Genomic DNA, 26,692 nt, shown 5'->3' with positions numbered 1-26,692 from the left:
ACCCAGGTACCCCTAAATAAACATTTTTAAAAATATAATTTGGGGGCACCCCGGTGGCTCAGTGGGTTAAAAAATAGATAAAAATATTTTTATATGCACTGGGAAAGCAAAAAATTTGCTCGACTCCCTTTATTGTGCTACTTGCTTTACCGCAGCGATCTGGAATCACACTCCCAGTATCTCTGAGTATGCCTGTAATTGATCTTCAGCAATGGTTCTGACAGTATTCTTCTGCCCGCATGCAAAGGCTGGCGCTAACGGTGAAGCAGTACTAGGCAGGGCTCTCTCATTAGTCCTGCCCAGGGATGCTGAGCTGTCTTAGACATTTTGCTCTAACTGAAAGAAATTTTCAACTCTTTAAAACTTTGGTTATTCCATCCTCTTCTCAACCTCTTTGCCTTCTCGTATAGTATACACGTAGCCAGTAATGTTCTGGCACTTTGTGTACTTGGGAATTGCTTTGTCCATTCTTGCTTTTAAATGAGTCAAGACATTTCCATTGCTTCTTTTCAAAGACTGCTTTCCCAACAGAATTGGTCACTTTGTTTCACTACCTCTGATTTTTTTCCCCATCTTATGACTTATTGCGGCTCTCGCCGGTGCTTTGCCTTATTCTTTCCACTGGACCGTCTGTAGTGTTTCCCCTTCTGTTGAACCCCAGTAATAACCACATCCCAGTTATTTTCTTCCGCAAGAGAGAACATGGAGAAGTCCTGACTTCTGATACTTTTGTTATACTTGAGTCATTTTTGAGCTCTGTTAGCATCCTGGAGGATTCAGTGGGACAGACACACACAGTCCTCGCCTGAGGATCTTGCGATCTGATTTCACACCGGACAACCAACATAGACACTGGTTTATTAGTGGCATTGAGAGAAAGTAGCCAATTGAGTGTCACAGGAATGAGGCTATTGGCTTTTTTTTTTTTTTTTTTTTCAGATTTTTATTTATTTGAGAGAGAGATAGCACATGAGTAGGGTAAGAGGGAGAAGCAGATTCTTTCTGAGCAAGGAGCCAGATGTCAGGCTCGGTGCTGGGATGCTGGGATCATGACCTGAGCGGAAGGCAGACTCTTAATGCTTAACGGACTCAGCAACCCAGGTGCCCCGAGGCTATTGGCTTCTAACAGCAGACTACTTAGTGCAATTCCTAGGTTTAAGGATGAAAGAAGTAGCGGAATGATGCTTCTATCCATAGCAAGTCCATATCCTCCACTCGAAAGGGGAAACTAGTCTCCAGGAAGATAGGCAGTGTTTTAGCCTTGCCAGTATCCAAGAAAACAAGTCAGATTTCCACTCGCTCTTGCCTATGCATTGAAACTCCCCACGTCCTGCTATTATCTCTGGGTTTTGACAGGTAGCCTCATCAACCTGATTTCACAAACATTATAAGGCTCTAAACTCCAGGTTCAGGCCATAGCAGCCCATTCCCCTCCACTGTGTGGCATAGGGCAATATCCAAAAACAAGCAGAAGGCCTGGTCCCTGCCCTCAGGAGCAAAAGGCCCAAGTTCAAGATCACATATAAACATGTGAGTCCTCTTCAAAACATATATTGTTTTCCTAAATAAAATTTCGACCAGCTATAGTTTTTTCCTGATCACTTTCATCTTGTCTTTCCAAGGTGGGGTAGTAGTTTGTTTTTGTTTTTTTTATAGAAATCATTTCACCTGGGTCGAGTACCATCAGCCAGCCTGTCCTCAAGGAGGGTCTTCTGGACATGGAACTGACTGTCCATGCTGATGGGACGCCCAGGAGGAAGCACTGCCTTGGGCTGGAGTACAAACCCAGCCACCGCCTCGCAATGCTCCTCTCTTAACTTCCAGTCCCAACCAACTGGCAGCTGGCCCAAATGGGAAGTGTCTCCTAGGTAAGACATCTTGCCCTTCTCCTTGATGGGGGGGGGGTGGTTTGCCAACAGTTTACATGGAACTCAAACGTCATCAGTCACTGAGAAACACAGTGTAAGGGAGGAGAGACCGCAATTCTACATTTCTCCTCACCCATTCAGTACAAGGTTTATTTTAGGTTATGGGTCTATGAACCAACCTATCTGCTCTTTGGTTTCTGGTCCCTTCCCATTTAATAGTCTCATTTCAGTCTGCCCTCTAGGAAGCAAAACAAAACAAAACAGAAAGTTTTAATGTTTATAAGGAACAGATGAATTCATACGTCAAAATTCTCTATGAGGTTAGTCATGATTGTGAGCCCTGGGTCAAATAGTGTCCCCTTCACCCCAGTCCTTACGCTACCATAGACCACATGTGGAGATAGAGAGCTGAGGTTTGAACCCGGTAGAGCTACCAGGTATAATGAATCTGGATGGCTCTCCATTCCAACTAACTCTTAAACTTTCAGATACTACATGCTCTCATTCTTATCTGTGGGCATACGATTGCCTGCATGAGAACTGAAAATCTTAAAGATTTTATTTTTACTTATTTGACAGAGAGAGAGAGATCACAAGGAGGCAGAGAGGCAGGCAGAGAGAGAGAGGAGGAAGCAGGCTCCCTGCTGAGCAGAGAGCCCGATGCGGGGCTCGATCCCAGGACCCTGAGATCATGACCCGAGCCGAAGGCAGAGGCCTTAACCCACTGAGCCACCCGAGAACTGAAAGTCTTAAACCCATACTTCTTCTGAATAAGATTCTCTGTACATTAAGCTGGTAGCAAGGCCTTTGGCAGAAAAGGTAAATCTGGGTTCTCCCCGAGAGCCTCTGGTGTTATCAACTTGCATTCACCTAGAAGGTGACCAGAAGTGAAGGCACTATATTTTCCGACTTGATATTTCAGGACACTGAGCTCACTTACGCTTCATTTTTTCTGGCAGACCTGAGGATCATTCCACAAGGTAGAACAACTCATTGACCTATTTGACTTGGCCCCAGGAGTGCTTCGTACAGAAATTTCCTATTCTGATGAATTCTGACAGAATTCCCTGGAGAAAAACACCCATTTTAGTTGGCATATCCTAGAGTCCCTGGAATCAGTTACTCACTTAGAATTCCTTAAAATTTGGAAGGATTTCGGAATAGCCATTGTTTTCTTGATAGATTACTGGACATACTGGTGTCTTGGAATAAGGCAACGCATTTTAAATGCAAGTTTCCAGAAACTGCAACTCGACTTCCCCAGCTCCTAAGGGATTTTCACTGGCCCAGACTCAGGAAGAATTTTCTTCTGTGGGATCCAAGACCTCAGAGACCAAACATTTCCTGAAGACTTTCCTTTGCTTTCTGACTTCTACCTACCTCCTCCCAGAGATAAACAAAGAATCGATTTCTGACCTGCTCAGGCAGTCAAGAGTGCCCCGGGGGCCTAAGGTGCAGGTTAGGGGAACAAAGGAACATGAATCCAAGAGTCTTTCTCTGCAGTATGGCACGATGGAGTTGCCTGATGGTTTGAGTATGTTAACCTGTCGCTTTATGACTGGAATTTTTACTCCCCGCTCCTGGAGCTTTTCTAAGGAATTGATTTTGTATATGGTGTTCATTTATATTCCAGAAACCAACTCGATCATAAAATAGAAGGGATGGTTAGGAGTAAAGGCAGCCAAGAGCACTTAAATTATCAGACTCTGGCACCTCCAAAGGTTTTGAAACTCATTAGTTCTGCTGCCTCTCCCCCATAGCTTGTTAAAACCTGACCTGGGTGTGTTGGGTTAGTGGTTTGGGGATAGAATTTTGGAGCCATCCTTAGGAGATGTGCTGGCCTGGTGTACATTGCCCACTCATGGGGGCTGGTCAGGAGACGCTTGGCACCAGGCCCTTTCCATGCCGGGGTCCCATCCTGTCATCTGCATCCCTCCGAAGTTCTGCGGGGACCTCTAAGGTCATGTTCTCCCACCTTATAAAGTTGGAAATATCTTCCCGCATAATTTCAAAAGTCTTGTCTGAACTAGATTTTCTCTGCTCCTTCAGAGTAGGAACTTTGTTTTCTCTCTGTCCTGGCATCCTTACTCCCCCCACCCCACCCCGGCCTGGTCTGGTCCCCGGCCAGTGGACGTTCTGTGAATAAGAACTGGCACTGGTGGGATGTTCTGGGCACTGCCAAGACAGGTCCTGGCACTTGTCACCAATTATCCCCATTCTCACCACTTTTTCTTCATCACCATCATCGATGAATGCCTCCTGCAGATTGTGACCCCAAGTTCAGGACACAGTACCCCTGCCATGCCTCCCTTCCCTCAGGAGATGCTCTCCCTCCACCCTACCCCGCCAAGTCCCCCAGAGCCTCTGTTGTTCAGTGTCTGCGGTCCGGACCCCTGGAGTCCGAAGCCCGCCTGAGCTGGCGGAGGGGACCGAGCGGAGCGGGGTGGCAGCAGGCAGGGCGCACGGCCAGGGTGCCCAGCTCCCCGGCTGCCCGCAGGGTGGGGCCGCAGTGGCCGCCGCTCCCTTCCCGCGCCTTCCCCATCCCCGAAGACAACACCCCTCCTTCCGCCCGGCCCGCTCCCCACCCTCGCCGCGGCGCCGCCTCCCCGCCGCCCTCCCGCGCTGGCCCCGAGCCTCGCAGGCAGCCAGCGAGCGAGGGGAGCGCTCTGGGATGGGACTTGGAGGAAGCGGCGAAGGAGGAGACAGCGGCCGAGGCTCGGGCTTCTTCCGCGGCTCCCGCGAGCAACCCCCGAGGAGAACGGCGCCTCCCGGAGCGGCGAGGAGGCCGGCGACGAAGACCCGGGTGGCTGCGCCCGTCTCGCTGCTCAGGCGCCCGCGGCGACGGCGGCTGCAGGTGAGCAGGGCGCGCTTTCCCCGGGGATTTCCGCGCGGCCCCGCCGCCCCGAGGCGCGGACAGACCGGCCGACCGCCTGACAGACCGACATACAGACCCGCAGAGCGAGGGCGGACGGGCGCACGCGGGCGCTGCCCCAGGCCTGCGTGCCCGCCAAGCCCCGGCCCCTGCCTGCGGCTTGGCGCTGCGCCTCCGGCCGGGCGCCCCCTCCGCCCCGGGGCTCGAGGCTTCCGACCCTGCTGGGCGCGCGCGAGCGGCGGGCGGCGCTGCCCGGACCCCCCAGGCGGGGAGAAGGCTGGCCACTGGGGCCGGGCGAGCGGGGCGCGCTCCCTGCACCGGGCGCACCCGCAGTGCCCCGTGGGGGCGCTGTGCCCCGCGGCGCTCATTCCAGACCTGGGCTCCCACGGCTGCGGGGACGGGGAGGCTGAGACTTGTTGAGCAGGCATCCAGTGAGATTTCTTTCTTACTGGCAGGCCAGATCGAATCGGATTCCTCCCCTCAGTCGGCTGGTATTTTCATGCCCTGTTATCTGGATTTTGTTCTTGGTCCTCTCTTGTCTCTCCATGTGGAGAAGGGAGAAAAAGCAGAGGGCATTTTGTGGTAGTTGCTAGAAACCCCGGACAGTTTGGGGAGGAGACAAGGTGGCCAGGACTGGACGCCCAGGGAGGTAGCTTCTCGGGAATAGACACCCCCGCCCCCAACCTGAACTAACCCAACTGACCAAGTTCCAAATTGTCATGAATCAGGGGCCAGGAAGCATCTGCACCAAGTGCATTGAATGGGCCTTCCAGGAGAGGGGAGGCTGTAGGGTTCGGTGGTCAAGGTCATAGAATCTGGCATTAGCCTGTCTGGGTCCAAACCCTGGCTGTGAAGCTCTTAGGTTGGTAACCTCGGAGTAACCCAACTACTCTATGCCTCAGTTTCCTCATCTGTGTAGTGGAGATGTTAATACCTTCAGGGCAGGATTAAATCCTCACCTTGAGGATTAAAGTCCTTAGAACAGTTCTAGACGTGTCCTAAAGCTAAGTAGTGAGTTCTATTACCTCTCTTTCCAGAAAAAGCAAGGAGTTCCTATGAGCAGTCACATCCTCCCCAACTCAGGAATATAGCCTCTCCGCAGATATATGACGGGGTCAGATAATCCACATGTGGTTAACTGGGGTTTTCCAGTCCGGGGACCACTCCTCCACAGCTCTCCCTGCCTGCTTTCTAAGGGACAGCTTCATAAAACCATGTCAAGATACCACAGTGGGTTTATGGACAGTGGACTGGGAAGTTTCTTCTTAGCCCCTGAAGCTTGGTCCCTTGGAATCCACTTAAGAGGGGCACCCAGGTGGCTCAGTCAGTTAAACGCCTGCTTTCCATTCAGGTCCTGGGATCCAGCCCCACATCGGGCTCCCTGCTCAGCGGGAAGCCTGGTTCTCCCTCTCCCTCTGGCTGCTGCTCTGCCTACTTGTGCTCTTCTCTCTCTCTGTGTGTCAAATAAATAAAACCTTTTATTTTATTTTATTTTTTTAAAGATTTTATTTTATTTATTTGACAGAGAGATATCACAAGTAAGCGGAGAGGCAGACAGAGAGAGAGAGGAGGAAGCAGGCTCTCCGCTGAGCAGAGAGCACGATGCGGGGCTCGATCCCAGGACCCTGGGATCATGACCTGAGCCGAAGGCAGAGGCTTTAACCCACTGAGCCACCCAGGCGCCCCTAAATAAAACCTTTTAAAAAGAAGAAGAAGAGGAGGAGGAGGAGAATCCACTTAAGAATGCAGAGATCTATGGCTCTTCACTTCTTGTCCATACTTTTATTCCTGCCATGAGAATTCCACCTTAGGCCTCCTAGTTGCCAGGATTCTCTCTCTCTCTCTCTCTCTCTCTTTTTTTTTTAAATAAATCAGGGCTCCAGAGTTCCTTGCTCCTAGCATCCAGACCCAGGCAAACGGGAGCCAGTGTGGCCTGGGTTCGCTCACTGGAGACGCCGTAACAGCGTCCAGCCCTGTTGGGTCTCCCTCCTCTTAGTCATGCCCTAAGCTCTCAACAGGAAGCACCAGGTAGCTCTGTTCCGCAAGAGGTAGTTGTGATGAGGCCCAAGATTTAAGGAAAAGGAAAACAGATGATTGCTTTTTGAAAGATAGCAAAGAAATAAGAGGGTCTTTGGAGATTCTAGAAGGGAATCCCACAATTTTCCTGGAAAGAGCTCTGACGGGTGCCTAAAAGAAAGCCAGGAGTAAGGCCGGGGTGCGGCTGGTAAGGGGAGTAGAGACAGGCTCGGGTCTCAGGAAAAGCAGGCCATAGGGTGTGATGGGTGTCAACGCCGGCAGGCACCAGGTGGTGGGTGTGAAGCAGGGCATGCAGTGACAGAAGACATGCTAAGACTCAGGGGTGAGTGGTGGAGTTCAAGACCAGTCATGTGGGTCAGAGTCTCTAGCGCTTTCCCCCCGGGATCTCCAGCCCTCTGGTCTGTGGCACTGTGTTCAAGAGAACGCTTTCCTGGGACTCCCTGTCTTTAGGGACGCTCAGGAGGGCTGCCCTGTGTCACAGGCCTGTGAGGATAGCTCGGGAGGGTCGTGGGAGGAGGGAGGAGGGAGGCTGAAGCATCGAGGAGCATGGAGCATGTCGTCACTGTTGCTAGTAAACAGCGCCAGAGAGGCCCTTCCAAGGGACCAGTTGCCACTTGGAGCTCCAGACTGTGAGGTCATCTTTGAACCCTGCCATGTGGCTTGGCAGACGGCCGTCACTGCCTTACCTGGCAGGACCCTGAAAGGGACTCAGAGAGAAAGGCAGGGCTGGGCTGGATTCCAGAGGCTTGGGCCGTTGTCAGAAGTTGGTGGCAGTGATGATGTCAGTGGTGGGGGTAGCACGGGCACAACTCAGAACGCACACTGATCTGGGCACCTGAAGGCCAGATTATGGGACTTTGGAAGCCACAATTAGGGATACAGCAGGATTACTTTTCATGACTGTGTAACCAGCATTCTGATGAATCAGTAGAGCTTCGTCAGCACCCCAAACCCCCCTCATGCCTCCCTCTGCACACGGACACCAGAGTGTAACCACTACCCTGATTCCTACGATGGAAGATTAGCCTTGTCCACTTTGAATTTTATTTTGTTCAATATTTTGTTCGTAAATTTATGACGTTAATGCATGAAGTGGTAATTCATTCTTTTCTCTTGCTGTATAATATCCCATGTATGACTTTACCTCAGTGTATCTGTTCTGCTCTTAAGGAGCATTTGGGTTCTTTCCATTCACAGTTCATTTTGAAAGGGGGTGACCACCTACCCATGTGTCTGTTGTTACAAACTCAATCCAACCAGCAGAGAGTAAGAAACATTGTATAAGGTTATGCGGCTGAAGGGTTAATGAGAGAGAGAGAGAGAGAGTGTGAGTGTGTGTGTGTGTGTGTGTGTGTGTGTGTGTGTTGGTGGGGTAGGTGGGGGGACTTGCAGAGGTCAGCATTATAACCCAGGGCCAGATAACATGGCTTTGAATGCTAAACTAAGGACTCCAGATTTTATCCTGTAGGCATGTGGAAGTTGGAAGCTACTGGCTGTTTTTGGGCCGGAACATGATAAGCATGATAGTGTTTTGGGGAGATTGAATTCAGCACTGGTGCTAAATGGATTCACTAGGCGAGACTTGGAAACAGTCTATTAATTAGGACTGACGTTCCATTCCAACTTACAGAAAAAACTGAAATAATGGCAGCTTAGAGAAAGAAGTTTATTTTTGTCTTGCATTCTAGAAGCCTGGAGGTGGTGAGTCCAAAGTGTGAGTGGGGTCAGAGACCAATACTCCTGTGCCTCGCTTTACCACAGAGCGTGGCTTCCATGTCCGTCGTGGGTCATGGTTCAATATGACTGCTGGGCATCCAGCCAGGATGTTCTCATTCCAGCCAGCAGGAAGGCAAAAAGCAAGGAGGTCAATCCCGCATCCCTCCTTTAGGACACTTTCCGGAAGTTGTACATACCATGACTGCGGCCATCCACTGGCCAGCATGTAGTCACGCTGGGAAGAAGGGAGGACTGGGAACCATGGTCTTTACTCCAGCCCATCACACATCCAGCCCGAAAGTGGGGGGTATTACCAGAGAAGGAGAGGTAGGAAGATATTGGGGGATAACCACCAGTGGTCTCTCTGATGGGAATAAGGTCTAGGGCTGTGACTTCGGTATGGATGGAAAGGGAAGAAGACATGAGTGAGAAGACATCACTGAGGGAAAAAAAAAATTGGCAGGACTTGGTGCTTAAGTGCATGGAAGGGAAAAAAAGATATGGAAGGAATGACCATATATACCAAAATATGAGGGGAGGGCCCCCCCGGAGGGGCCCCCCCCACCCCCCGCCAAAATTTCTCCTTAGGAAAGAGGAAATTGCCCTTTGAGTCCTTGCAAACTCTCTCAAAGTACAGGGAATCTAGCAAATATTTTAAACAAAGTGCTGTTTGTGGAAGACACACTAGTTCAAAATGTTCTCAGTCAATGTGCTAGCTTTGTGTACATCTAGACACACACCAAAACAATAAACAAATCGACACAAAAATAAACAAATCGATGCAGATTTTGTAATTATGCTTGAGGGCACAATTTCCCACTTGCAAGGATTGGGTGATGCTGGATACAATCCTTTAAAGAAGAACACCATGAGGGAGCAAGTGGCGGAGATACAGTGTATGTCTTCATATTACGTGGGTAAGTGACAGCTGCTGGCCCGAGATAAATTGTCCAAGGACAGCATCATATACGGGTCTGGAAAGTTCTGTAGCTCAGACAACTTAGACACAGGTGGAGAGGTTGGAAGACTCAAAACGTATCTTCACTGTTGAGAAAAGAGTGATGTTCGAAAGGCAAGCATTTGCAAACATTGTTTTATGGAACGTTTTTAAGGAGAAAAGCCTTATTTCTAAAGTGATATATTATTTTGTAATTTAAAGCATTTTGAATAGGCATTTGTGACTACGTTGATGCATTAGTTATTGTGACTCGATAGCTGATATTTCGTCTATATCCTTTTAAAATTATGTATTTAACTTGGCCAAGAAATTTGAGGGAGGGGGTCCTCCTGTCACAGGAGATAGCCATTGGGGTCGCCTGTATTTAGGCAAATATCCTATGTAGAGAAAGACATGAGCTGAGACTTTGGCAGTCGTCAGTTGCAGAATTGGACCTGTTTGATTCAATATTTATTGATCTTTTGCTGGTCAATAAGTGTGTTTGTTCAACATTTGTCTATTTTCTAAAGACTTATTTATTAAATTCGGCCCCCAGCATGTGGGTGATTCAGCAATGACCAGGTACGGTCAGCTCACAGACAAGGCAGGGAGACAGATCTTGTAGCAAGAAAAAGAAACTGAGGGCTAGGGCGGACAACCGACCCATTGTTCGGGTCTCACAGAGACATCAATCCTTCTTCGGAAAATTGGAGAACATTTTAGGGAGTGGGTAACACAATGAGCTGAGCCTTGAGGAATGAAAGCAGTTTTGGTTAACGTAGGGCTCCCAGGCCAAGGGGACAGCATGGAGGGAGGCACCGGCTATGACAAGAATCTGAGTTCCTCCGGCTGGGGAGATGGCAGGGATAGAAAGTTGGCTTTGTCCCTTAGCTAGCTCTCAGGGCTGGGAGAGTGTCTTGGAGAGTAGCATAAAACTGGGAACTCGTCCACTTCGCAGAAGGATTGTAGGGATCCAGTGAGATGATAATACCCAGAATGCCCAAGGTCACTACCCAGCACATAGTAGGCACTTAAAAAATAGTAACGGCTTACCCCCCTTTCTCTTCCTGTCCAGACAGAGTTTACCACCTTGTAGAAAGTCATGCCCGACCTTCTTTAGGATCGCAGGATTGTGCTGGCCTGTGGCCTGGTTTGGCTTGAGAAACAGGGCTCTCACACCACGCCTCTCGTTTTACAGCTGACTAAAACCCAGAGAGAGAAGTCATTGCACTGAGATCCCGCAGGGTGTTCTAACAGGCCGGGCCTCTCCTCTCAAGGCCCACAGCACATCCTGATGGCTCTGCTGCGATTCCACTCGCCGGACAGTTTATTTGGAATGGGGACACTTAGAAGAACCCAAGGCTAAGAGGGTCAGAGCGGTCTCCTCTCCCTTTTCCCCCACCCCCTTGTTAAAGCTTAATGAAAAGACTCATTGTCCCATGGAGAGGAGAAACACTGTTAAAACAAAACTCAAAGCTGTTGTATTTTTTAAAAGATATTCTTTCTGTGCCCCTAAATGCTTCATGGAATCTGTTCAGATTGAATTAACCTCTGTTTCCCAGCGCAACCATCCTCCTATGCCCATACATGAGAGGACCCGTTTCTCAAGCATCAGCCCATTTCCCAGCTAGAACTGGTGCCCGTCCTTCAAATGCTCTCAGCTCTAAGTGCTCAGCTGAGCAACATTATGAATAAGGGTTCCATGCCCTGACTTCTTTTTTCTTGTTTCACTGTCACTTCATTTTTTTTAAAAAGATTTTATTTATTTATTTGACAGAGATCACAAGTAGGCAGAGAGGCAGGCAGAGAGAGAGGAGGAAGCAGGCTCCCTGCTGAGCAGAGAGCCCGATGCGGGGCTCGATCCCAGGACCCTGAGATCATGACCTGAGCCGAAGACAGAGGCTTAACCCACTGAGCCACCCAGGCGCCCCGTCACTTGATTTTTTAAAAAGGTCTATCTTGCCTGTATTAATATTGTCGTATTGGTTTTATGTGGGCGTGTGTACAATATTCTTTCCCCTATCCCTTTAGTTTCTTTTAAACAGCATTTTGAAGTATAACTTACATACCAATAAATTTCATCATTTTTAGGGGACAGTTTGAGGAGTTCTGACAGATGTATAGATCTATGTATCCTCCACCATAATCATGATATAAACACTTAATTTCCACCCCTACCCCCCAATTTCCCTAATGTCCCTTTGTAGCTGATCTTCTCTTCCAACCCCTAGGACCCTGGAACCACGGATCTGCTTTCTGTCCTGTAGTGTTGCTTTTTATTGAATGTCCCATAGACAGACTCATTCGTATGTGATCTGTTGTGTCTGGCTGCTTGCACTCAGTGTAATTCTTTTAAGATTCAACCATTAGTTGCCGAGTAGCATTCCATTGTATGGAGGTACCGCAGTTAATTAATCCGCTCATCAACACGTGGACGTTTGGGTGGTATCCTGTTTTTAGTTTTTATAAATAAAGCTTCTAGGACCATCTGAGTATAAGTCTTTGTGTGGAGGAGTTTTTGTATCTTTTGGGTAAATTCCGAGGAGTGAGGTTGCTGGTAGCAAGAGGAAACATCTCAGTCTTGCCAGGACCGAGGAGTTTATCAGGATGCAGGACTTCTGGTGCAAAAACATGGACGGTTCTGGGTAAACCAGGACAGTTGGTCACCTGTGCTGGTGTGACCATCTGAATATTTCACATATTTTCAGATGGGTTTTTTGTCTTCTTCTTATTGGGTTTACAAGAGTTTATACAGTCGGATATAAATAACAGATCAGAAATGTTGGGCAAATCTTTTTGACCAGCTTGTGACTGGCTGTGCCACTGCAGTTTGAAAAAGAAAAGTTTTAAATACTTTCAGATGCTAGTGTTATTTTTAAGTTATGTATTTGTATGTCATCGTTCTATTATGCTGGTCATAAATAAATAAGCATAAATGTTAATTTCATGTGTGTTAAATGGCTTAATATGACAAAATGACCATTGTGTACTTTATATTAATTGGTTTGATTGTATAATGATAAGAACAACAAGTAGCTTACTGAGCACTTACTATGTGCCATTCACTATTCTATGTGCTTTATATATATGGACTGATTTAATCCCTACAACAACCAGGTGTATTTCTTATTCCCACTTTAAAGATTAGGAGACTGAGGCACAGAGAAGATAAGAGTAATCTGTTCAGTGTTCGACACCTAGAAGTGCTTAGTTCTGTGTTTTCTTTTTCTAAATAAGTTCCATGCCCAACATGGGGCTTGAACTCACCACTCCGAGATCAAGGGTCTCATGCTCTAGTGACTGAGCCAGCCAGGGGCCCCAAGCTCTGTTTATTTTTCATTCCCTACCCTTCCCCTATCCTTAGTGCCTTCTGGTTAGTGATGGTGATTTGAAAATACAAATACCTCTTGAAATCAGCAGGAACCCCAACCACATGAAATTGTTTTTGGAAAATGCTAATCACCCACCACATCATGTTCCAAATGTTTGGATTTAAATGCAAATATGTCAGGTTGGAAGTGGGCCTAGAGAACATGTTGTATACGTTTGAAAATAAATAAAGGGGGCTTTGGTATTTTCTCAGTTTGGAGGAGGGAGAAAGCAGTAAAATAATAAATCACATATAAATGACATAACACACTTATAAAGTCATATAAAATGTGATAAATAACCAGGAAGCTGGAAAGTAAATAGTAGGTTTAAGACTAGAGAAAGAGGCACAATCTTCTAAGTGTTCCTTTTCTCAGAAGGAATCTCACAGTTAAAGCTATGAAAAGGGGCCAATCTAATTAGTGAAGAATTTAATCTGTTTAAAAAGCTGGGGGCTGTAGTTCTCAGGAATGAGCCTGTATGCCCCCAAGCCTTACGGCTTCATCAGCTGCATAACCTTAGGTAAATCACCAACCTTCTCTGAGTCACTGCTAGAATTAAATGACTTAATACACTTAAATTAAGCATTTGGCCCAGTGCCTGGCACATAGAAGGGCTGTACAAACACTTGCTATTTTTATTTTTTCTTAAAGATTTTTTGTATTTATTTGAGAGAGCGAGAAAGAGAGTGAGAGAGAGCACAAGCAGGGGGAGTGGGAGAGGGAGAAGCAGGCTCCTTGCAGGTGGTTTTTTCTTTTTTAAGTTTTGGGAAATGGTCTTTGCCCTGGCCCTGCCTTGTTCCTGCCTCTGACAGCGAAACAGCCATGCCCTTTCGTGAATTGTATTCTGGGGATTTTACCAGTAGTAGCTCATTGGGTTTTCTGCTAATCACTGACTTGGTAAATTGACCTCCTTACCCTAGGTTTGAATCCCTGCTCTGCTACTTTAGCTGTTTGACCTTGATCAAGTGAGCTGCTCTGAGCCTCCGTTTCCTCATCTCTAAAAAGCAGAGGTAATCATTCTGATTTCTGCAAGATAGGCATGAGGATAAAATGAAGTCATTTGGGTGCAATTGCCAAGCACGAGATAAGAACTCAGTAAAGATTTTATATGCGGGTGAGGTTACTTAAATGTTGTTCCACCTTAAGTCTTCCCTCCTCCCCACCTAAGTTATGTAAATTAATAAATTGCAATGACACTCGTTATATGCGTAGAAGTGGGAAATTTAAACCTAGTCTCAGGACATTGCCTTCTCCATGAGGTTTTGCCAGTCAGGACAGTCTTTTTTTTTCTTTTTTTTTTTTTTTAAGGATTTATTTATTTTTCTGAGAGAGAGAGAAAGAGTGCAAGCAGGGGGTGGGGGTGGCTAGTGGATGGGGGGCAGGGGCAGAGGGAGAGAGAGAATCTCAAGCTCGAGACATGGGGCTCGGTCTTACGATGCTGAGATCATGACCTGAGCCAAAATCGAGAGTCAAGATACTTAACTTATTGAGCCACCCAAGTGCCCCCAGACAGAATAGTCTTGATGTCACTCACCATGTGGCCAAGTTCCTTTCTCATCCCATGTGAAACGTTGAGACTGGCTATCCTGGGAAGACCTGGTTCTGACCCTGTCACTTCCCTGCTTAGAATCCTTCTGATCCTCTATACCGGCTATGCCAATACAGAAAATGGGTAAAGGCAGTGCTGTCCTGGTAGACAGGGTTCTTCTGGTTCTAAGCCCCTTGCTCCTGGGGATACCTGGAGCTCAACTCAGAGTTAGAGTTCTTTATGCACCCGAGAGCTTCCTGCTCAACACTGGGTTTGATCCTATTTTCTGGTCCCCCAGCTCCTTTGCTCATTTGCTTGTCCCCACCTCCCCATGTGTGCCGGGCACTACGCTAAATGCTTCAGTTACATGTATTAACTCACTCAATTAACTAATAGTATCCCATATTCCCACAAGACTCGGGAGGTTAAGTAGCTTGGCCAGGGTCTTAAACAGTTGGTGAGTGTCAGAGTTGGGATTCAAAGCCAGGAGGTTTGGTGCCGGAGTCCAGGCCCTTGCCTACTATACCATGCTGCCTCTTCATCGACGTGTGGGGGAGGCAGGGAGGCTGGGAGGCTCGCTATGGGATGCTACCTTGTGTCCGCCGGACCTGAATGCCTTGGGAATTTATATATATTAATTTGTAGGATACACTATTATCAGACTGAAGGAGTAATGGTACTTGGAATCTTCTGATAGACTTTTTCCTTTTTCAAATCCAAGATATGGAATATGATTATAAACAATTGATAATAAATAACTAAAGAGAAACCTGAGGTTAGTTTTTTTTTTCCCTGTCAAGTTTTCCATTCAGTCTCAGAGAGAACAAAGTGATGAAAAATTTTCATATGCTTGCCCTGCTCAAGAGTATTCAGGAACCTCCCAATGGAAGTTCCTTGGGTTCTTAAGGATTAAACACATAAATGACATTTTAAGGACAAGGGGCACGTTTGATACTGAAAAGGTGGCACAGCGGGTCTGCAGTGCCTAGAGTTCAAGGAGACCTGGAAATCTCACCCTGCTCCCTTCTCCTCTTGTGTCTGTCACAGGCTTCCCCTCCTCTTCTCGAAGATGGAAAAGATGCTGGTGGGCTGCTTTCTGTTGGTGCTCGGACAGACCTTTCTTCTCCTCCCCGCTGAGGCCAGGGAGCGGCCCCCCTCAAGGTCCATCTCCAGAGGGAGACACGCTCGGACCCACCCCCAGACGGCCCTCCTGGGTGAGTGATCGGGGCTCTGCCTCTGAAGCAAATAGGAAGAGGTGCTTAAGGGTGGACCTTCAGACCAGGGGATGGACACATGTCAGTAGGGAAGCTCTCTTATCCCTGGGTTTTGGGGGATGGGGTGGGGTGGCAGAGGGAGTAGATCTCATCGGCAATGAGTGCATGGGGTTCTCAAAATGAAATTGAAACCCTTCTATTTCAGACCCTTCCATTTAATCTGAGGCTCATGACTTTTCTCCGGTATGCAAGGAAAAGATCTGAAAAGGTCAAGGAAAAGATTTGAAAAGGTCCTGGTGGTACTTCTCTGAACAAAGGTGTTAGGAGAATTTTTAATTGGATTTGTCCAGCTAATCCGTGTTAATAATGCTTCCCTGCATGGTAGCGTGGGAAAACGAGTAGGTGGGTTCATGGAAGGTGGGAGCAGCCTCAGAAGAGAGGTGGGGACACTGTGAATGGAATCAAGATATTTGGAGTAGAAAATATCGGGGTTCTCTTATGGACATGTTTTCTTCAGGTGAATTTTTCTCTTTCTGCAAGAGAAAGGAGAGATCCTAAAAACATACAGAGTGTGGATAAACGGAGCTGGTTGTAAGTACAGGCTCTGGCAAGCGCAAGTGTGGAGGTAATAGGAAGGTTGGCCCGTGGAAAGAGAATGGGTTTTGGCATAGATCTGGTACTTACTACGTGTGTATACTTAGGTGGTGTAGTCCCTCTGAGGTCAGTTTCCCCATCCATAAAAATGGGAATGTTAATGCTGACCTTGGAATATTTTTGTGAGGAGAAAATAAGTTAAATGTAAACTCTAGGGAGGCAATGAGTGATAGCTTTATGACAGCTGTTGTTCTATGAAGTTCTCTGAAGCTGTGTTTTATAGCTTGGTGGCCAGCTGGCAGAATCTGACCCCCTACGAAGGCTATTGAGAGAAGTGCCCAACTGCCTGCTCACCTCAGCATTCAGAATTACAATCAGAGACCAGGGGAACCCCCAAACACTCTGTTTTTTTTTAATTTATTTTTTAAATTTCTTTTCAGCGTAACAGTATTCATTGTTTTTGCAGCATACCCAGTGCTCCATGCAATCCGTGCCCTCTCTGATACCCACCACCTGGTTCCCCCAACCTCCCATCCCCCTGCCCCTTTAAAACCCTCAGATTGTTTTTCAGAGTCCATTGTCTCTCATGGTTTCACCTCCCCTTCCAATTTCCCTCAACTCCCTTCTCCTTTCCATCTCCCCTTGTCCTCCATGCTATTTGTTATGCTCCACAAATAAGTGAAACCATATGATAATTGACTCTCTCTACTTGACTTATTTCACTCAGCATAATCTCTTCCAGTCCCATCCATGTTGCTACAAAAGTTGGGTATTCATCCTTTCTGATGGAGGCATAATACTCCATAGTGTATATGGACCATATCCTCCTTATCCATTCGTCCGTTGAAGGGCATCTTGGTTCTTTCCACAGTTTGGCGACCGTGGCCATGGCTGCTATAAACGTTGGGGTACAGATGGCCCTTTTTTTCACTACATCTGTATCTTTGGGGTAAATACCCAGTAGTGCAATTGCAGGGTCATAGGGAAGCTCTATTTTTAATTTCTTGAGGAATCACCACACTGTTTTCCAAAGTGGCTGCACCAACTTGCATTCCCACCAACAGTGTAAGAGGGTTCCCCTTTCTCCACATCCTCTCCAACACATGTTGTTTCCTGTCTTGCTAATTTTGGCCATTCTAACTGATGTAAGGTGGTATCTCAATGTGGTTTTAATTTGAATCTCCCTGATGGCTAGTGATCAAACACTCTGTTTTGAGAGGTTAAAATCTTTCACTAAATGATGACCCCATGATATTGGGCCTTCTTGTCTTTAGTCTTCTGAGAATGTGTTTCCATAGTGACATCAGCATAAAGACCTTTGCAGATGTGGCTTGGACTGGGGCATGTCTAGTACGCAGAAGGGCTTTTTTAAAAACAAATTCAAGATGATAAACGTGTATGTGTATACACACACATACACACATACACACACACAGAGGGAAAAAAAAAACTTAAAATGCCTAATTCATATGGCACCAGCCGCAACTGCCCAGTTGGGTTTCTTTCTTTTCTTTTTTTTTTTTTTTTAATTTTTATTTATTTATTTGACAGAGAAAGAGAGATCACAAGTAGTCAGAGAGGCAGGTAGAGACGGGGGGAAGCAGGCTCCCCGCTAAGCAGAGATCCTGATGCGGGGCTCGATCCCAGGATCCTGAGATCAGAACCTGAGCCAAAGGCAGAGGCTTTAACCCACTGAGCTACCCAGGCACCCCCCTAGTTGGGTTTCTGATGGGGCTTTCAGAATGAGCCACCACACACTTAGCTGGAAAAACATACTCCTCTTGGCCCCAAATTCCTTCCCCCCACCCACACACACTGCATCTTCCCTAGCTAGCTGTCAGCATTCACTGCCCTCTCTGTCACCCCAAGCTCAGGCTTTGAAGTAGAAACCCCTCGTCGTCTGAAATCAGCCCCACGTCCAGTATTGCCTCCTATTCCTCATTTTGCTGGAGAATGTGCCAGAGACAAGAAGGATGGAACAGGGCGCCTCTTCTCACTCCAGAGAGTGGCCATTGGCCACTCCCAGGTATGCTTGGAGGGCTGCTGGACCCGTGAATGTGGTTGAGTGAGAATCATGAAACCGGAAGGCAAAAACCACAGCTTTGGCCTGTATTCTCAAATGTCATCTGCATTTGGTCTTCCTTTGACAGGGAACAAAGACGCAGAGGCCACATTCACTGGAGTCCTTGCCCCAATACTTTGATTTCCTCTTCATTCTCAGAATATTGTATCTTCCCTGTTATGGGCGTTTGCTTTTCTCAGCTATTTGTTTTCGATGTTCTAAACATTGCCCGGGCACATTTCACTTTTATGGCAAATCATTGTGTCTGTATTGAACGTATACCCTGGGTGACTTATTTCACTAGGTACTTACGTGCAAGGATGTCTCCAAAAGTTTTAACAGAGAAACAGAATTGTTTCTTAGGTTAATTCCTCATTTGAATTTTTTGATTAAAAAAAAATTATACTGTATGTCTAAAGTCAAATCAGAGTTCCAGTAACAACTTGAGCCAATTAAAAAAAATAATGCATGTAGGTATGTGCCCCACTTACGAATGTTTGCAGGCAGCCCAGGCGGTAGTCTGGGGTGATGTGTGTCCTGTGGGCTTAACTTCCACATCCTTCGTTCATCGAGTTCTGCTTTGTGGCAGACATTGTGGGTTCAGGAAGCACAGGTGTAGTGGGGGAGACAGGCATGGACAAAGATCGTTAATTCGGTGCATTGATGTGCAGCAGAAATGACATTAGCTACCCTACAGCTCCACACGGCCTGCCGTTCACTCAGTGTAAGGCAGTGGGTCTCAAACGTTTTGGTCTCAGGATCCCTTTACAGTAAAAAATTATTGAGGACCCCGAAGATCTATTGACATTTACTGGGTCATAAGCTGAAGTGGAGAATTTAAAAAAAAAATTCCTTAATGAGTTAATTAATTTAAAAATAACAATAAGAGACCCACAACATAACCCCTAACGTACATACAAATATTTGCATAAAAAGCGACCTTTTCTTAGTTAAAAAAGAGTGGCACTCTTCTACATTTTTGCAAATCTCTTCCGTGTCTGGCTTAACGGAAGACTGCTGGATTCTTACCTTGTCCATTGAGTGTGTCATGAAATGTTGTTTTGGTTGGACCACATGAAGAAAATATGGTCTCCCGCAAATAACGTAGTCTGAAAAAGGAAAAGCATTTTAATCTCCTTTTCATGTAATTGTGGATATTCTTCTTTGAGATAACACCAAAACTTGGCAAATGGTAGTTTCTTAAAGGTTAGCTGCAATGTGGAAATGAAAACCACATCAGTAAACTTTTCATGCTCTGTGTACTCACTGGAAAATAGTAATATAAAAAGCAAACATTCGTACTATTATGGGTATAGTTCTGACCTCATGGGCCCTTTGAAGAGACCTCAGGGACCCTCAGGGACCCCTAAACCACCCTTGGAAAACAGCTGGTTTAGGGCAGCATTCCTGGTGAAAGCAGTGCTCCCCCGTTGAGGGATGAGCGGGCAGGAGGACTGAGGCCCGAGCGTCAGGTGGGACCCGGTCAGGCTCTGGGGGATTGCCACACCATGAGGCGAGTGGTGTGAGCTGGAGACAAGCCTGGAGGAGGGAACCAAATCACTGAGGGCCGGGGTCTCCGGGGCTCCAACAAAGAGTTTGGGCCCTGGTAGTGATCACTGCTGACCCTCTTTCCATTCACTGTGCCATCTGGACATCCTCATCCTTCCTGGGCCGTGGCAAAGGGCAGGGAGAGCCTCTATGCACAGGCCATCAGGAGAATGAAGGAGCCCATTCTCCAGCTCCAAGTCCCTTCCAGGCATCCAGGCTAGCAAGTGGAGTCAGGGCTGCAGGATGGGCTGTACCCAGAGTGTAAGCCAGCGAAAGCTTCCAGATTCATCCCTCTGTCCTCATTCTTTATCAGTGGTGCACATCCCCTCCCAAACTCCCAACTCCTCCTTAGGCTCCCTTCAAGGTGGGGTGCACCAGAAGTCATGTTGTCTCCACCCCAATTACTGTCTGCTTTGCTTGTGCACAGTTTTTCTCTTTACTCTATCACTGCCTTATGGGGGCAGAGCTGTTGCCAGGGGAGCCGCAGGATTCTTATCAGGCTTTTGGAAACCTTAACCCTTTGCCCAAACTCCCACTCTACTGGACTCCTCCTCTCTCCTAGAACGAGGGTCCACAAAGCAACTCCGCTTCTGTGGGCTGGCTCTCCCTGTTTTGTTTGCCTTCTACAAGGTCCTGTTGACATGCGCATTCTTTTCTAAATTTACCAACCTCGCTCATTTTATTTCTGCTAACCTCTAAACCTCTTCTCTTCCCTGTAACACATACACCTTTGGAGCAATAGTACCCACACAGAGTTCGTGTTTGTGATTTAAGAGAGAGTGTTTTAAGTGGAAGGTAGAGGTTTTAAAGGAGGCTAGCCCCATAATATGGTTAAGGGATGGGGGGAGCTGAACCCCTTCTCCCCGATGCACCCCCTCTACCCCCACCAACATATACTCTCTAGGGAAAATTCCAGAGGTCAGGGCTACAAAATCAGTGAAATTTTTTCACAACAGTTAATTTACTACTTAAAAATAAAGCTAATGGAGACACTCCAAAAACTCACCGTATACAGCTCCAAGTTCTGTTCCTTGGAAATCACAGCTCTTATGAGGGACTTATTTCTATTCTTGCATACTTTTCTAATAAAATCTGACATCAAAATACTAGTGAGAATGCAATGTGTTTCACATAAGGACCTGAAACCTGCGAAATTAGCAACATGCCCGAAGAAAGGGGCCAGCCAAGAGAATTGAGTGTAAGAATGTCCTACTCTCTTGCCAATCGAGGTTTTCGCCTAAATTGAAAATAATTAACATTTTCAGGGGTTGGCTGCCAGTATATGAATTTCAGCATCCTAAAACAATCCTCCTAATTGACACGCGTTGGCACCCTCAGTGAGGGAGGAACAGCAGATGCCACAGGCAATCAGAGTTTCTGGCTCCTGGAGTGACAGACCCCTTGAGGCCACAGGCTTTATATGCCCTGGAGCCACTTTATCAAGATTTGAACTTTTGTCTCCTTCCCTGAGCTTTCAGGGGCTTTGTTCAGCCTCTTTCTTCTACCTGGAATTTCTTTCCTTGGTCAAGGTCAGTGATCAGTCAGGGCCAGTCCAAATGCCACTTGTCCCTCTCGCAGCCAGGCAGGACCCTCCCGGGATGGGCCACGCCCCCTGCGGGTCCTCTGCTAAGTGGTCAACCCTGTCTGCCTTATCTTCCAAGGGGTCAGAGCAGCACCTACCCAAGATGGATTCCTACTCTGGATATTTTTGGACTTGCCTTGTTTTTACCACCAGACTATAAACCTTTGAAGATCAAGATGGTTTCTCAGGTCTCAGAGCACCTCTGGGAGGCTGCTCTCATTTATGGAGCCCCTGCTGGGAGTAGGACTCTGCTAGCTCACTGAATCTGAGAGAAGAAAGATGAAACACTGCAAGGGGGTTATTGGTTTATCTCATTTTCAGGAGAGGAAGCCCACGCTCAGAGAAGCTAAGCAATTTGGCAAGCTTGTCAAAGCTTCTGCAAACCCAGGAAGAAAAGATGCCCATTCTCACCCCACCCCTCTTAGGGAGAAGTTGCATGGCTTAGGGAAGGTATGTTTGAACAAAGGAAAAGGCACCTCACACTCGAGCTTGCTCCCTGACCAGGAGTTTCTGAGCAGACCATGAAATGCCCATCCGTACTTGGAGAGGCTGCTGCTGCTGATTACCCCGGGGTCTGTGGACCTCAAGCCCTGGTGTTGGGTCCAGCCCACAGTAAAGCTCGGTGCTTGTTGAATGACTGAGTGGATGAGACGTACAGGTGGCTGATTTCATCCCCATGTGGACAGTTGTAGTCATGATTCCACTTATGCTTAGCAGATGACATTGGGCAAGTCTCTGGGTCCTCTGGTTTGTTCATCTACCAAAGGAGGTGGTTGAAGTCAGTGATCTTCAGGTCTCATCTAGGATGCGATGACAGAACTAATTCCCGTGCCTTCCTGATGTCCCTTCTCTGGCTTCTGTGGTTGAACCTCCCAGTGCAATCCTTGGCTTTCTTTCACTTTCTCCAGGTGGGAGAGCCGAGGGGGAACCATAATCTGGAGGCTAAGGAGGGTTTTGAAACAGAAGAGGTGGAGCAGTAGAATCAGGTAGGAGGCTGGGCAGTAGGACCAAGAAGGGGAGAGGGGGCAGGACAGCGGGTGGGGTGGAGTAGCAGGATCAGACAGGGAGGTAGAGGGGACAGTAGGAGCACAGGGGGTTTGATTCAGTAGGTCTGAATTGGGAACCTGAGAGGTTGCCTTTCTGGAGCTCTCTATTGGAGAATCACTGTAGAAGAGAAATCTAGAAAGTGGGGTCAGGGGGATGGGCAGGAGGAAAGGATTTTAGGAGGAGATGCTGTGGGGCACGAACGAGCCAGAAACACAGTGCAGGGATGCAGGGGTGAGTAACATCTGTAAGAACACTGTAGTTGGAGAGTATCAACTAACTGACTGTAGGCTGGGTCCACCCCTTCTGAAGCTTTGAAAATAAGCTGCTGGCTGTTTTCTCCCCATGGGGAGTTGGCGAAGGGGTCCTCCCCGCCGTGCAGGGAGCCAGCCTCTTCTAGCAGATGGATTAACACACAGCTAAACAATCCAGTGGCTGGTGTGTGTCTTTGTTACCAGATCTGATTATAAAAATGAAGGGTAGAGCTTATCAGATTGTTTTCACTATAGCAGGACTTTTCAAAAGTAAAGTCCTTTGAAGTGCCATCACACCCCCTCTTTAGCCCTCCACTGTGCATCTGGGCTATACAATGGCAGCTAGAAACAAGGACTCAGGTTGCGGGGGAGGGGCTGACATGGCTGCTGTTCAGCCCCGATGCATAAAATGCATTTCTCCCTGCCTGTGCTCGCTGCTTCATGTACAAACCAGTGTCTCTGTTAGCATTCATGTTGAATAAACGGTATAAACCGAATTCCGAATTCTTATCTTGTAATTGTACTGGAAGAATTAAAAAAAAAAAAAAAGCCTACTATCTGACTTCCAATAAGTTACAAAGCCTTCCTAGCCAGGGGCCCCCCAGGGTGGCTCAGTTGGTTAAGGTTAAGCATCTGCCTTTGGCTCAGGTAGTGATATCTGGGTCTGGGGATCGAGCCCCGCATCGGGCTTCCTGCCGGGCAGTGAGTCTGCTGGTGGTGAGTCTGCTTCTCTCTCTCTCCCCCGCTGCTCATTCTCTCTTCAAATAAATAAATAAAATCTTAAAGGGTGGCTCAGTTGGTTAGCCTTCCTAGCCAGTGAATAAGTAACTTGACCTTTTTTTCTCCTACAGATTCTCCTGTCTCTGAGAAGGGGGGGTATAGCTCAGTGGTAGAGCATTTGACTGCAGATTCTCCTGTCTCCCTTTCTTTCTTCCTTTCTCTTCTCTCTTAAACCCTTTATCCCCCTCCTTTTCTGTAACTCTCCTTTCTCTCTCCCTCTTAAATCTCTCCCTCCCTCCCTTACTTCTTTCTTCAGTTCCAGGATGTTTTATCCTCAGCTTGCCCGTGTGTTTGGCCCATGCAGTGCCGTCTATGAGGGGGTGGCAGTGGGGAGCACCTTCCCTGTGGGTGACATAGCCTCTCTTCTTTTCTTTCCCTTGATGGCTTGTCCTGTCTAAGGGCAGGGCACCGGATCTTACCCCTCGGCCAGTCACGTCCGAGGTCTCCCTAACTGATGATAATAACTAAAGTGATGATAATGAGGGCTGTCTTTTTTTTTGGTGGAGGCGGGGAAGCGTCTCTATGTGTCAGGCACTGTGCTAGCACTTCACACGTCACTCTGTATTATTGTGCCCATTTTACAGATGAAGAAACTGAAGCTTAGAGAGGTGAAATGTCATGTTCAAGGTCAGTCACCATTGAGCAGCAGAGGAGGGATATGGGAATGCAACAGGCTTTTTCCTCTATTCAAATCCTTTTCCATGACTCTTCCTCTTCTGTTCTGTCTAACCCAACTGGACTCATCTTTCAGGGCTCAACGGAAGCATTCCTAATCTTCTTAGGTCGGGATTTAATACCCCTACAGTGCCTTCCCCCAACAGGCCCTATGTCCCAGCGCGGCACTTCTAGGCTGTGCCGCGATTGGCTGCTTCGTCGTCTGTGTAGAATCTGCAGTGACCAGTAACGTGCCAGGTCCATAGCGGGGACTCTGTTAACACCTGGAGGAGTAAATGAACGAACAAATGAGCAAAGAGGAGTGTCTAGAGAGGAGCTGCCAGGGTGGCGAAGGTTTCTGAAGCCAGGGCATGTGGAAAAGATGTGAAAGACCTTAGAATGTTTAGCTTGAAAAGGTCGAGGGGCTCTCTGAAGGCCGTGTTACAGAAGGGTCCAGGCTTGTCGTCAAGACCTCACAGAGGCAGGGGAGAGCCAAACACCCGTGCTTTCAAGGGAACAGGTTTTCCTTCCATGCGAAATTCTGTAGCCCAGGAAGGAAAACAGTTTGCCTCCTCAGGCTTCGGGGATGCGGAAAGCCTTGTGTGGTTTTGTTTTTTATTTTATTTTATTTTTTTTTAAGATTTTATTTATTTATTTAAAGTAGAGAGAGAGAGAGAGAGAGATCACAACTAGGCAGAGCAGCAGGCAGAGAGAAAGGGGGAAGCAGGCTCCCCGCTGAGCAGAGAGCCTGATGCGGGGCTTGATCCCAGGACCTGAGATCATAACCTGAGTCGGAGGCAGAGGCTTAACACGCTGAGTCACCCAGGCACCCCCCTTGTGTGTGTGTGTGTGTGTGTGTGTGTGTGTGTGTGTGTGTGTTTTAAGATTTATTTGACAGAGAGAGAGAGAGATCACAGGTAGGCAGAGAGGCAGGCACAGAGAGAGGGGGAAGCAGGCTCCCTGCTGAGGCACCCCCCCCTTGTGTGGTTTTAAAATAAGCCTCTAATCTGTGAACCCTCATGGTCTAGGATTCTGTGGAGTTGCCTGCAGAATTAGGAACTGAACTAGGAGATAAGAACTTTCTCTCCTACCAAAGAAAAAAAAAAGCTAAGTATTTTCTTTCCAGGAACAATCTGCTGTAGGAGCCTTTCCAGTAACAAATTTTAAGCAAGAGAGAAACTGAGAAATTTTTAGTGACTGGCAACATATAATTTGTTGAATCCCTGGGCTTCAATTCTGGCAATGTTAATTGAATGAATGAAAAGAATGATTACAGGTTAATTGTTTTTGCTTTTTTGGTTAATTCATGTACAGCTTGCAGTCGTGAATGTAACTAGACCTTTACTCTGAGTGGCTTAATAGCCATCATAGAGCAGGTGTTTTTAACTTAAGTAGGACATTTTGAGGGTTTTTTTTTTGCATTAAATTTTATCTTCTTCATTTAAGTTATTCATTCTTGATTAAAATCTTTTTCTTTCTTGGGGCGCCTGGGTGGCTCAGTGGGTTAAGCCGCTGCCTTCGGCTCAGGTCATGATCTCAGAGTCCTGGGATCGAGCCCCACATTGGGCTCTCTGCTCAGCAGGGAGCCTGCTTCCTCCTCTCTCTGCCTGCCTCTCTGCCTGCTTGTGATCTCTCTGTCAAATAAATAAATAAAATCTTTAAAAAAAAAAATCTTTTTCTTCCTTAACATAGCAATTCAGAATCATCTACAAATTTGATAAGATGCTTTCTTATATCTTTCTTCATGTCTCCACTGAAAATATTAAAAGAACATTTTATATGCTTTTGAAATGATTATAAAGAATAATCATCTTTATTTTAAAAAGTTCATGTTTAAATATTTCATGACCCCTAGATACTGGAGATACAAGAGGAGCTATTTCAGAAAGTCGCCTGAGTGATCAACCCATACATATTTCATGTATTCTCAAGAGGAAATACAGAGACTTGCGTTGTCTATTAGTTTCTTAGGGCCGCCATAACAAAGCACCATACACTGGGAGGCTTAACCTCCAGACATTTGTTTTCTCACCTTTCTGGAGACTAGCAGTTCACGATCAAGGTGTTGGCAAGGTGTGGGTTTTTCTGAGACCTCTTTTGCCGCCTTCCAAAGGGCTGCCGTTGCCCCATGTGTCCTCACGTGGCCTTCCTTCTGTACCTGTCTACCTCCAAGTTCCCTTTTCTTATGAGGACACCAGTCAGATCAGATTAGAGCCCACCCTAATGATGTCATTTGACTTTAATGACCTCTTTAAAGACCCCATCTGCAAATACACTCACATTCTGAGGTACTAGGGTTTAAGACCTCAACTTATGAATTGTGGGGGATGTGATGCAGGTCCGAACAAGTTGCTCTGCTCTTCCCTGTCATCAGTGGATGACAATACGTCTTCTCTGACACATTCCTAAAGAGCTTTTTTCTCCTTTCTGACTTACCATGTATTCCCATTTCAAGGTGATAGAATGTTGCAGACACATGCCAGGGAAGCATGCTCAGAGACTCCAGAGATGTGGAGGTTTCTGAGTCCTTAGAGCAGGTCAGACGAACATGGTGGGTTGGGTGGCCGACTTCCTAGGACTGGAGATGGGAAACGAGTACAGCGTAGCCAGGATGCGAAGCCAAGTCCGAGT

General features: G+C 47.1%; 1 protein-coding gene across 1 annotated transcript in view; it reads left to right on the top strand.

Annotated features, from left to right (window-relative positions):
* Positions 1-13,750: 13,750 nt before the first annotated feature.
* The window catches only part of LOC111146598 (matrilin 2), a 120,508-nt gene continuing 107,566 nt past the window's right edge, over positions 13,751-26,692 (top strand). The window contains exons 1-2 of the mRNA XM_022502221.1: positions 13,751-13,811; positions 15,377-15,543. Coding sequence (XP_022357929.1) covers positions 15,399-15,543 — 145 coding nt within the window. The 5' untranslated portion in view covers positions 13,751-13,811; positions 15,377-15,398. The remainder of the gene's footprint in view (positions 13,812-15,376; positions 15,544-26,692) is intronic.

The sequence above is a fragment of the Enhydra lutris genome, unplaced genomic scaffold (genome assembly GCF_002288905.1).
Source record: "Enhydra lutris kenyoni isolate GAN:26980312 unplaced genomic scaffold, ASM228890v2 scaffoldscaffold14, whole genome shotgun sequence".
NCBI classification, from domain to species: Eukaryota; Metazoa; Chordata; class Mammalia; order Carnivora; family Mustelidae; genus Enhydra; species Enhydra lutris.
This window is presented reverse-complemented; position numbering and strand designations above follow the sequence as displayed.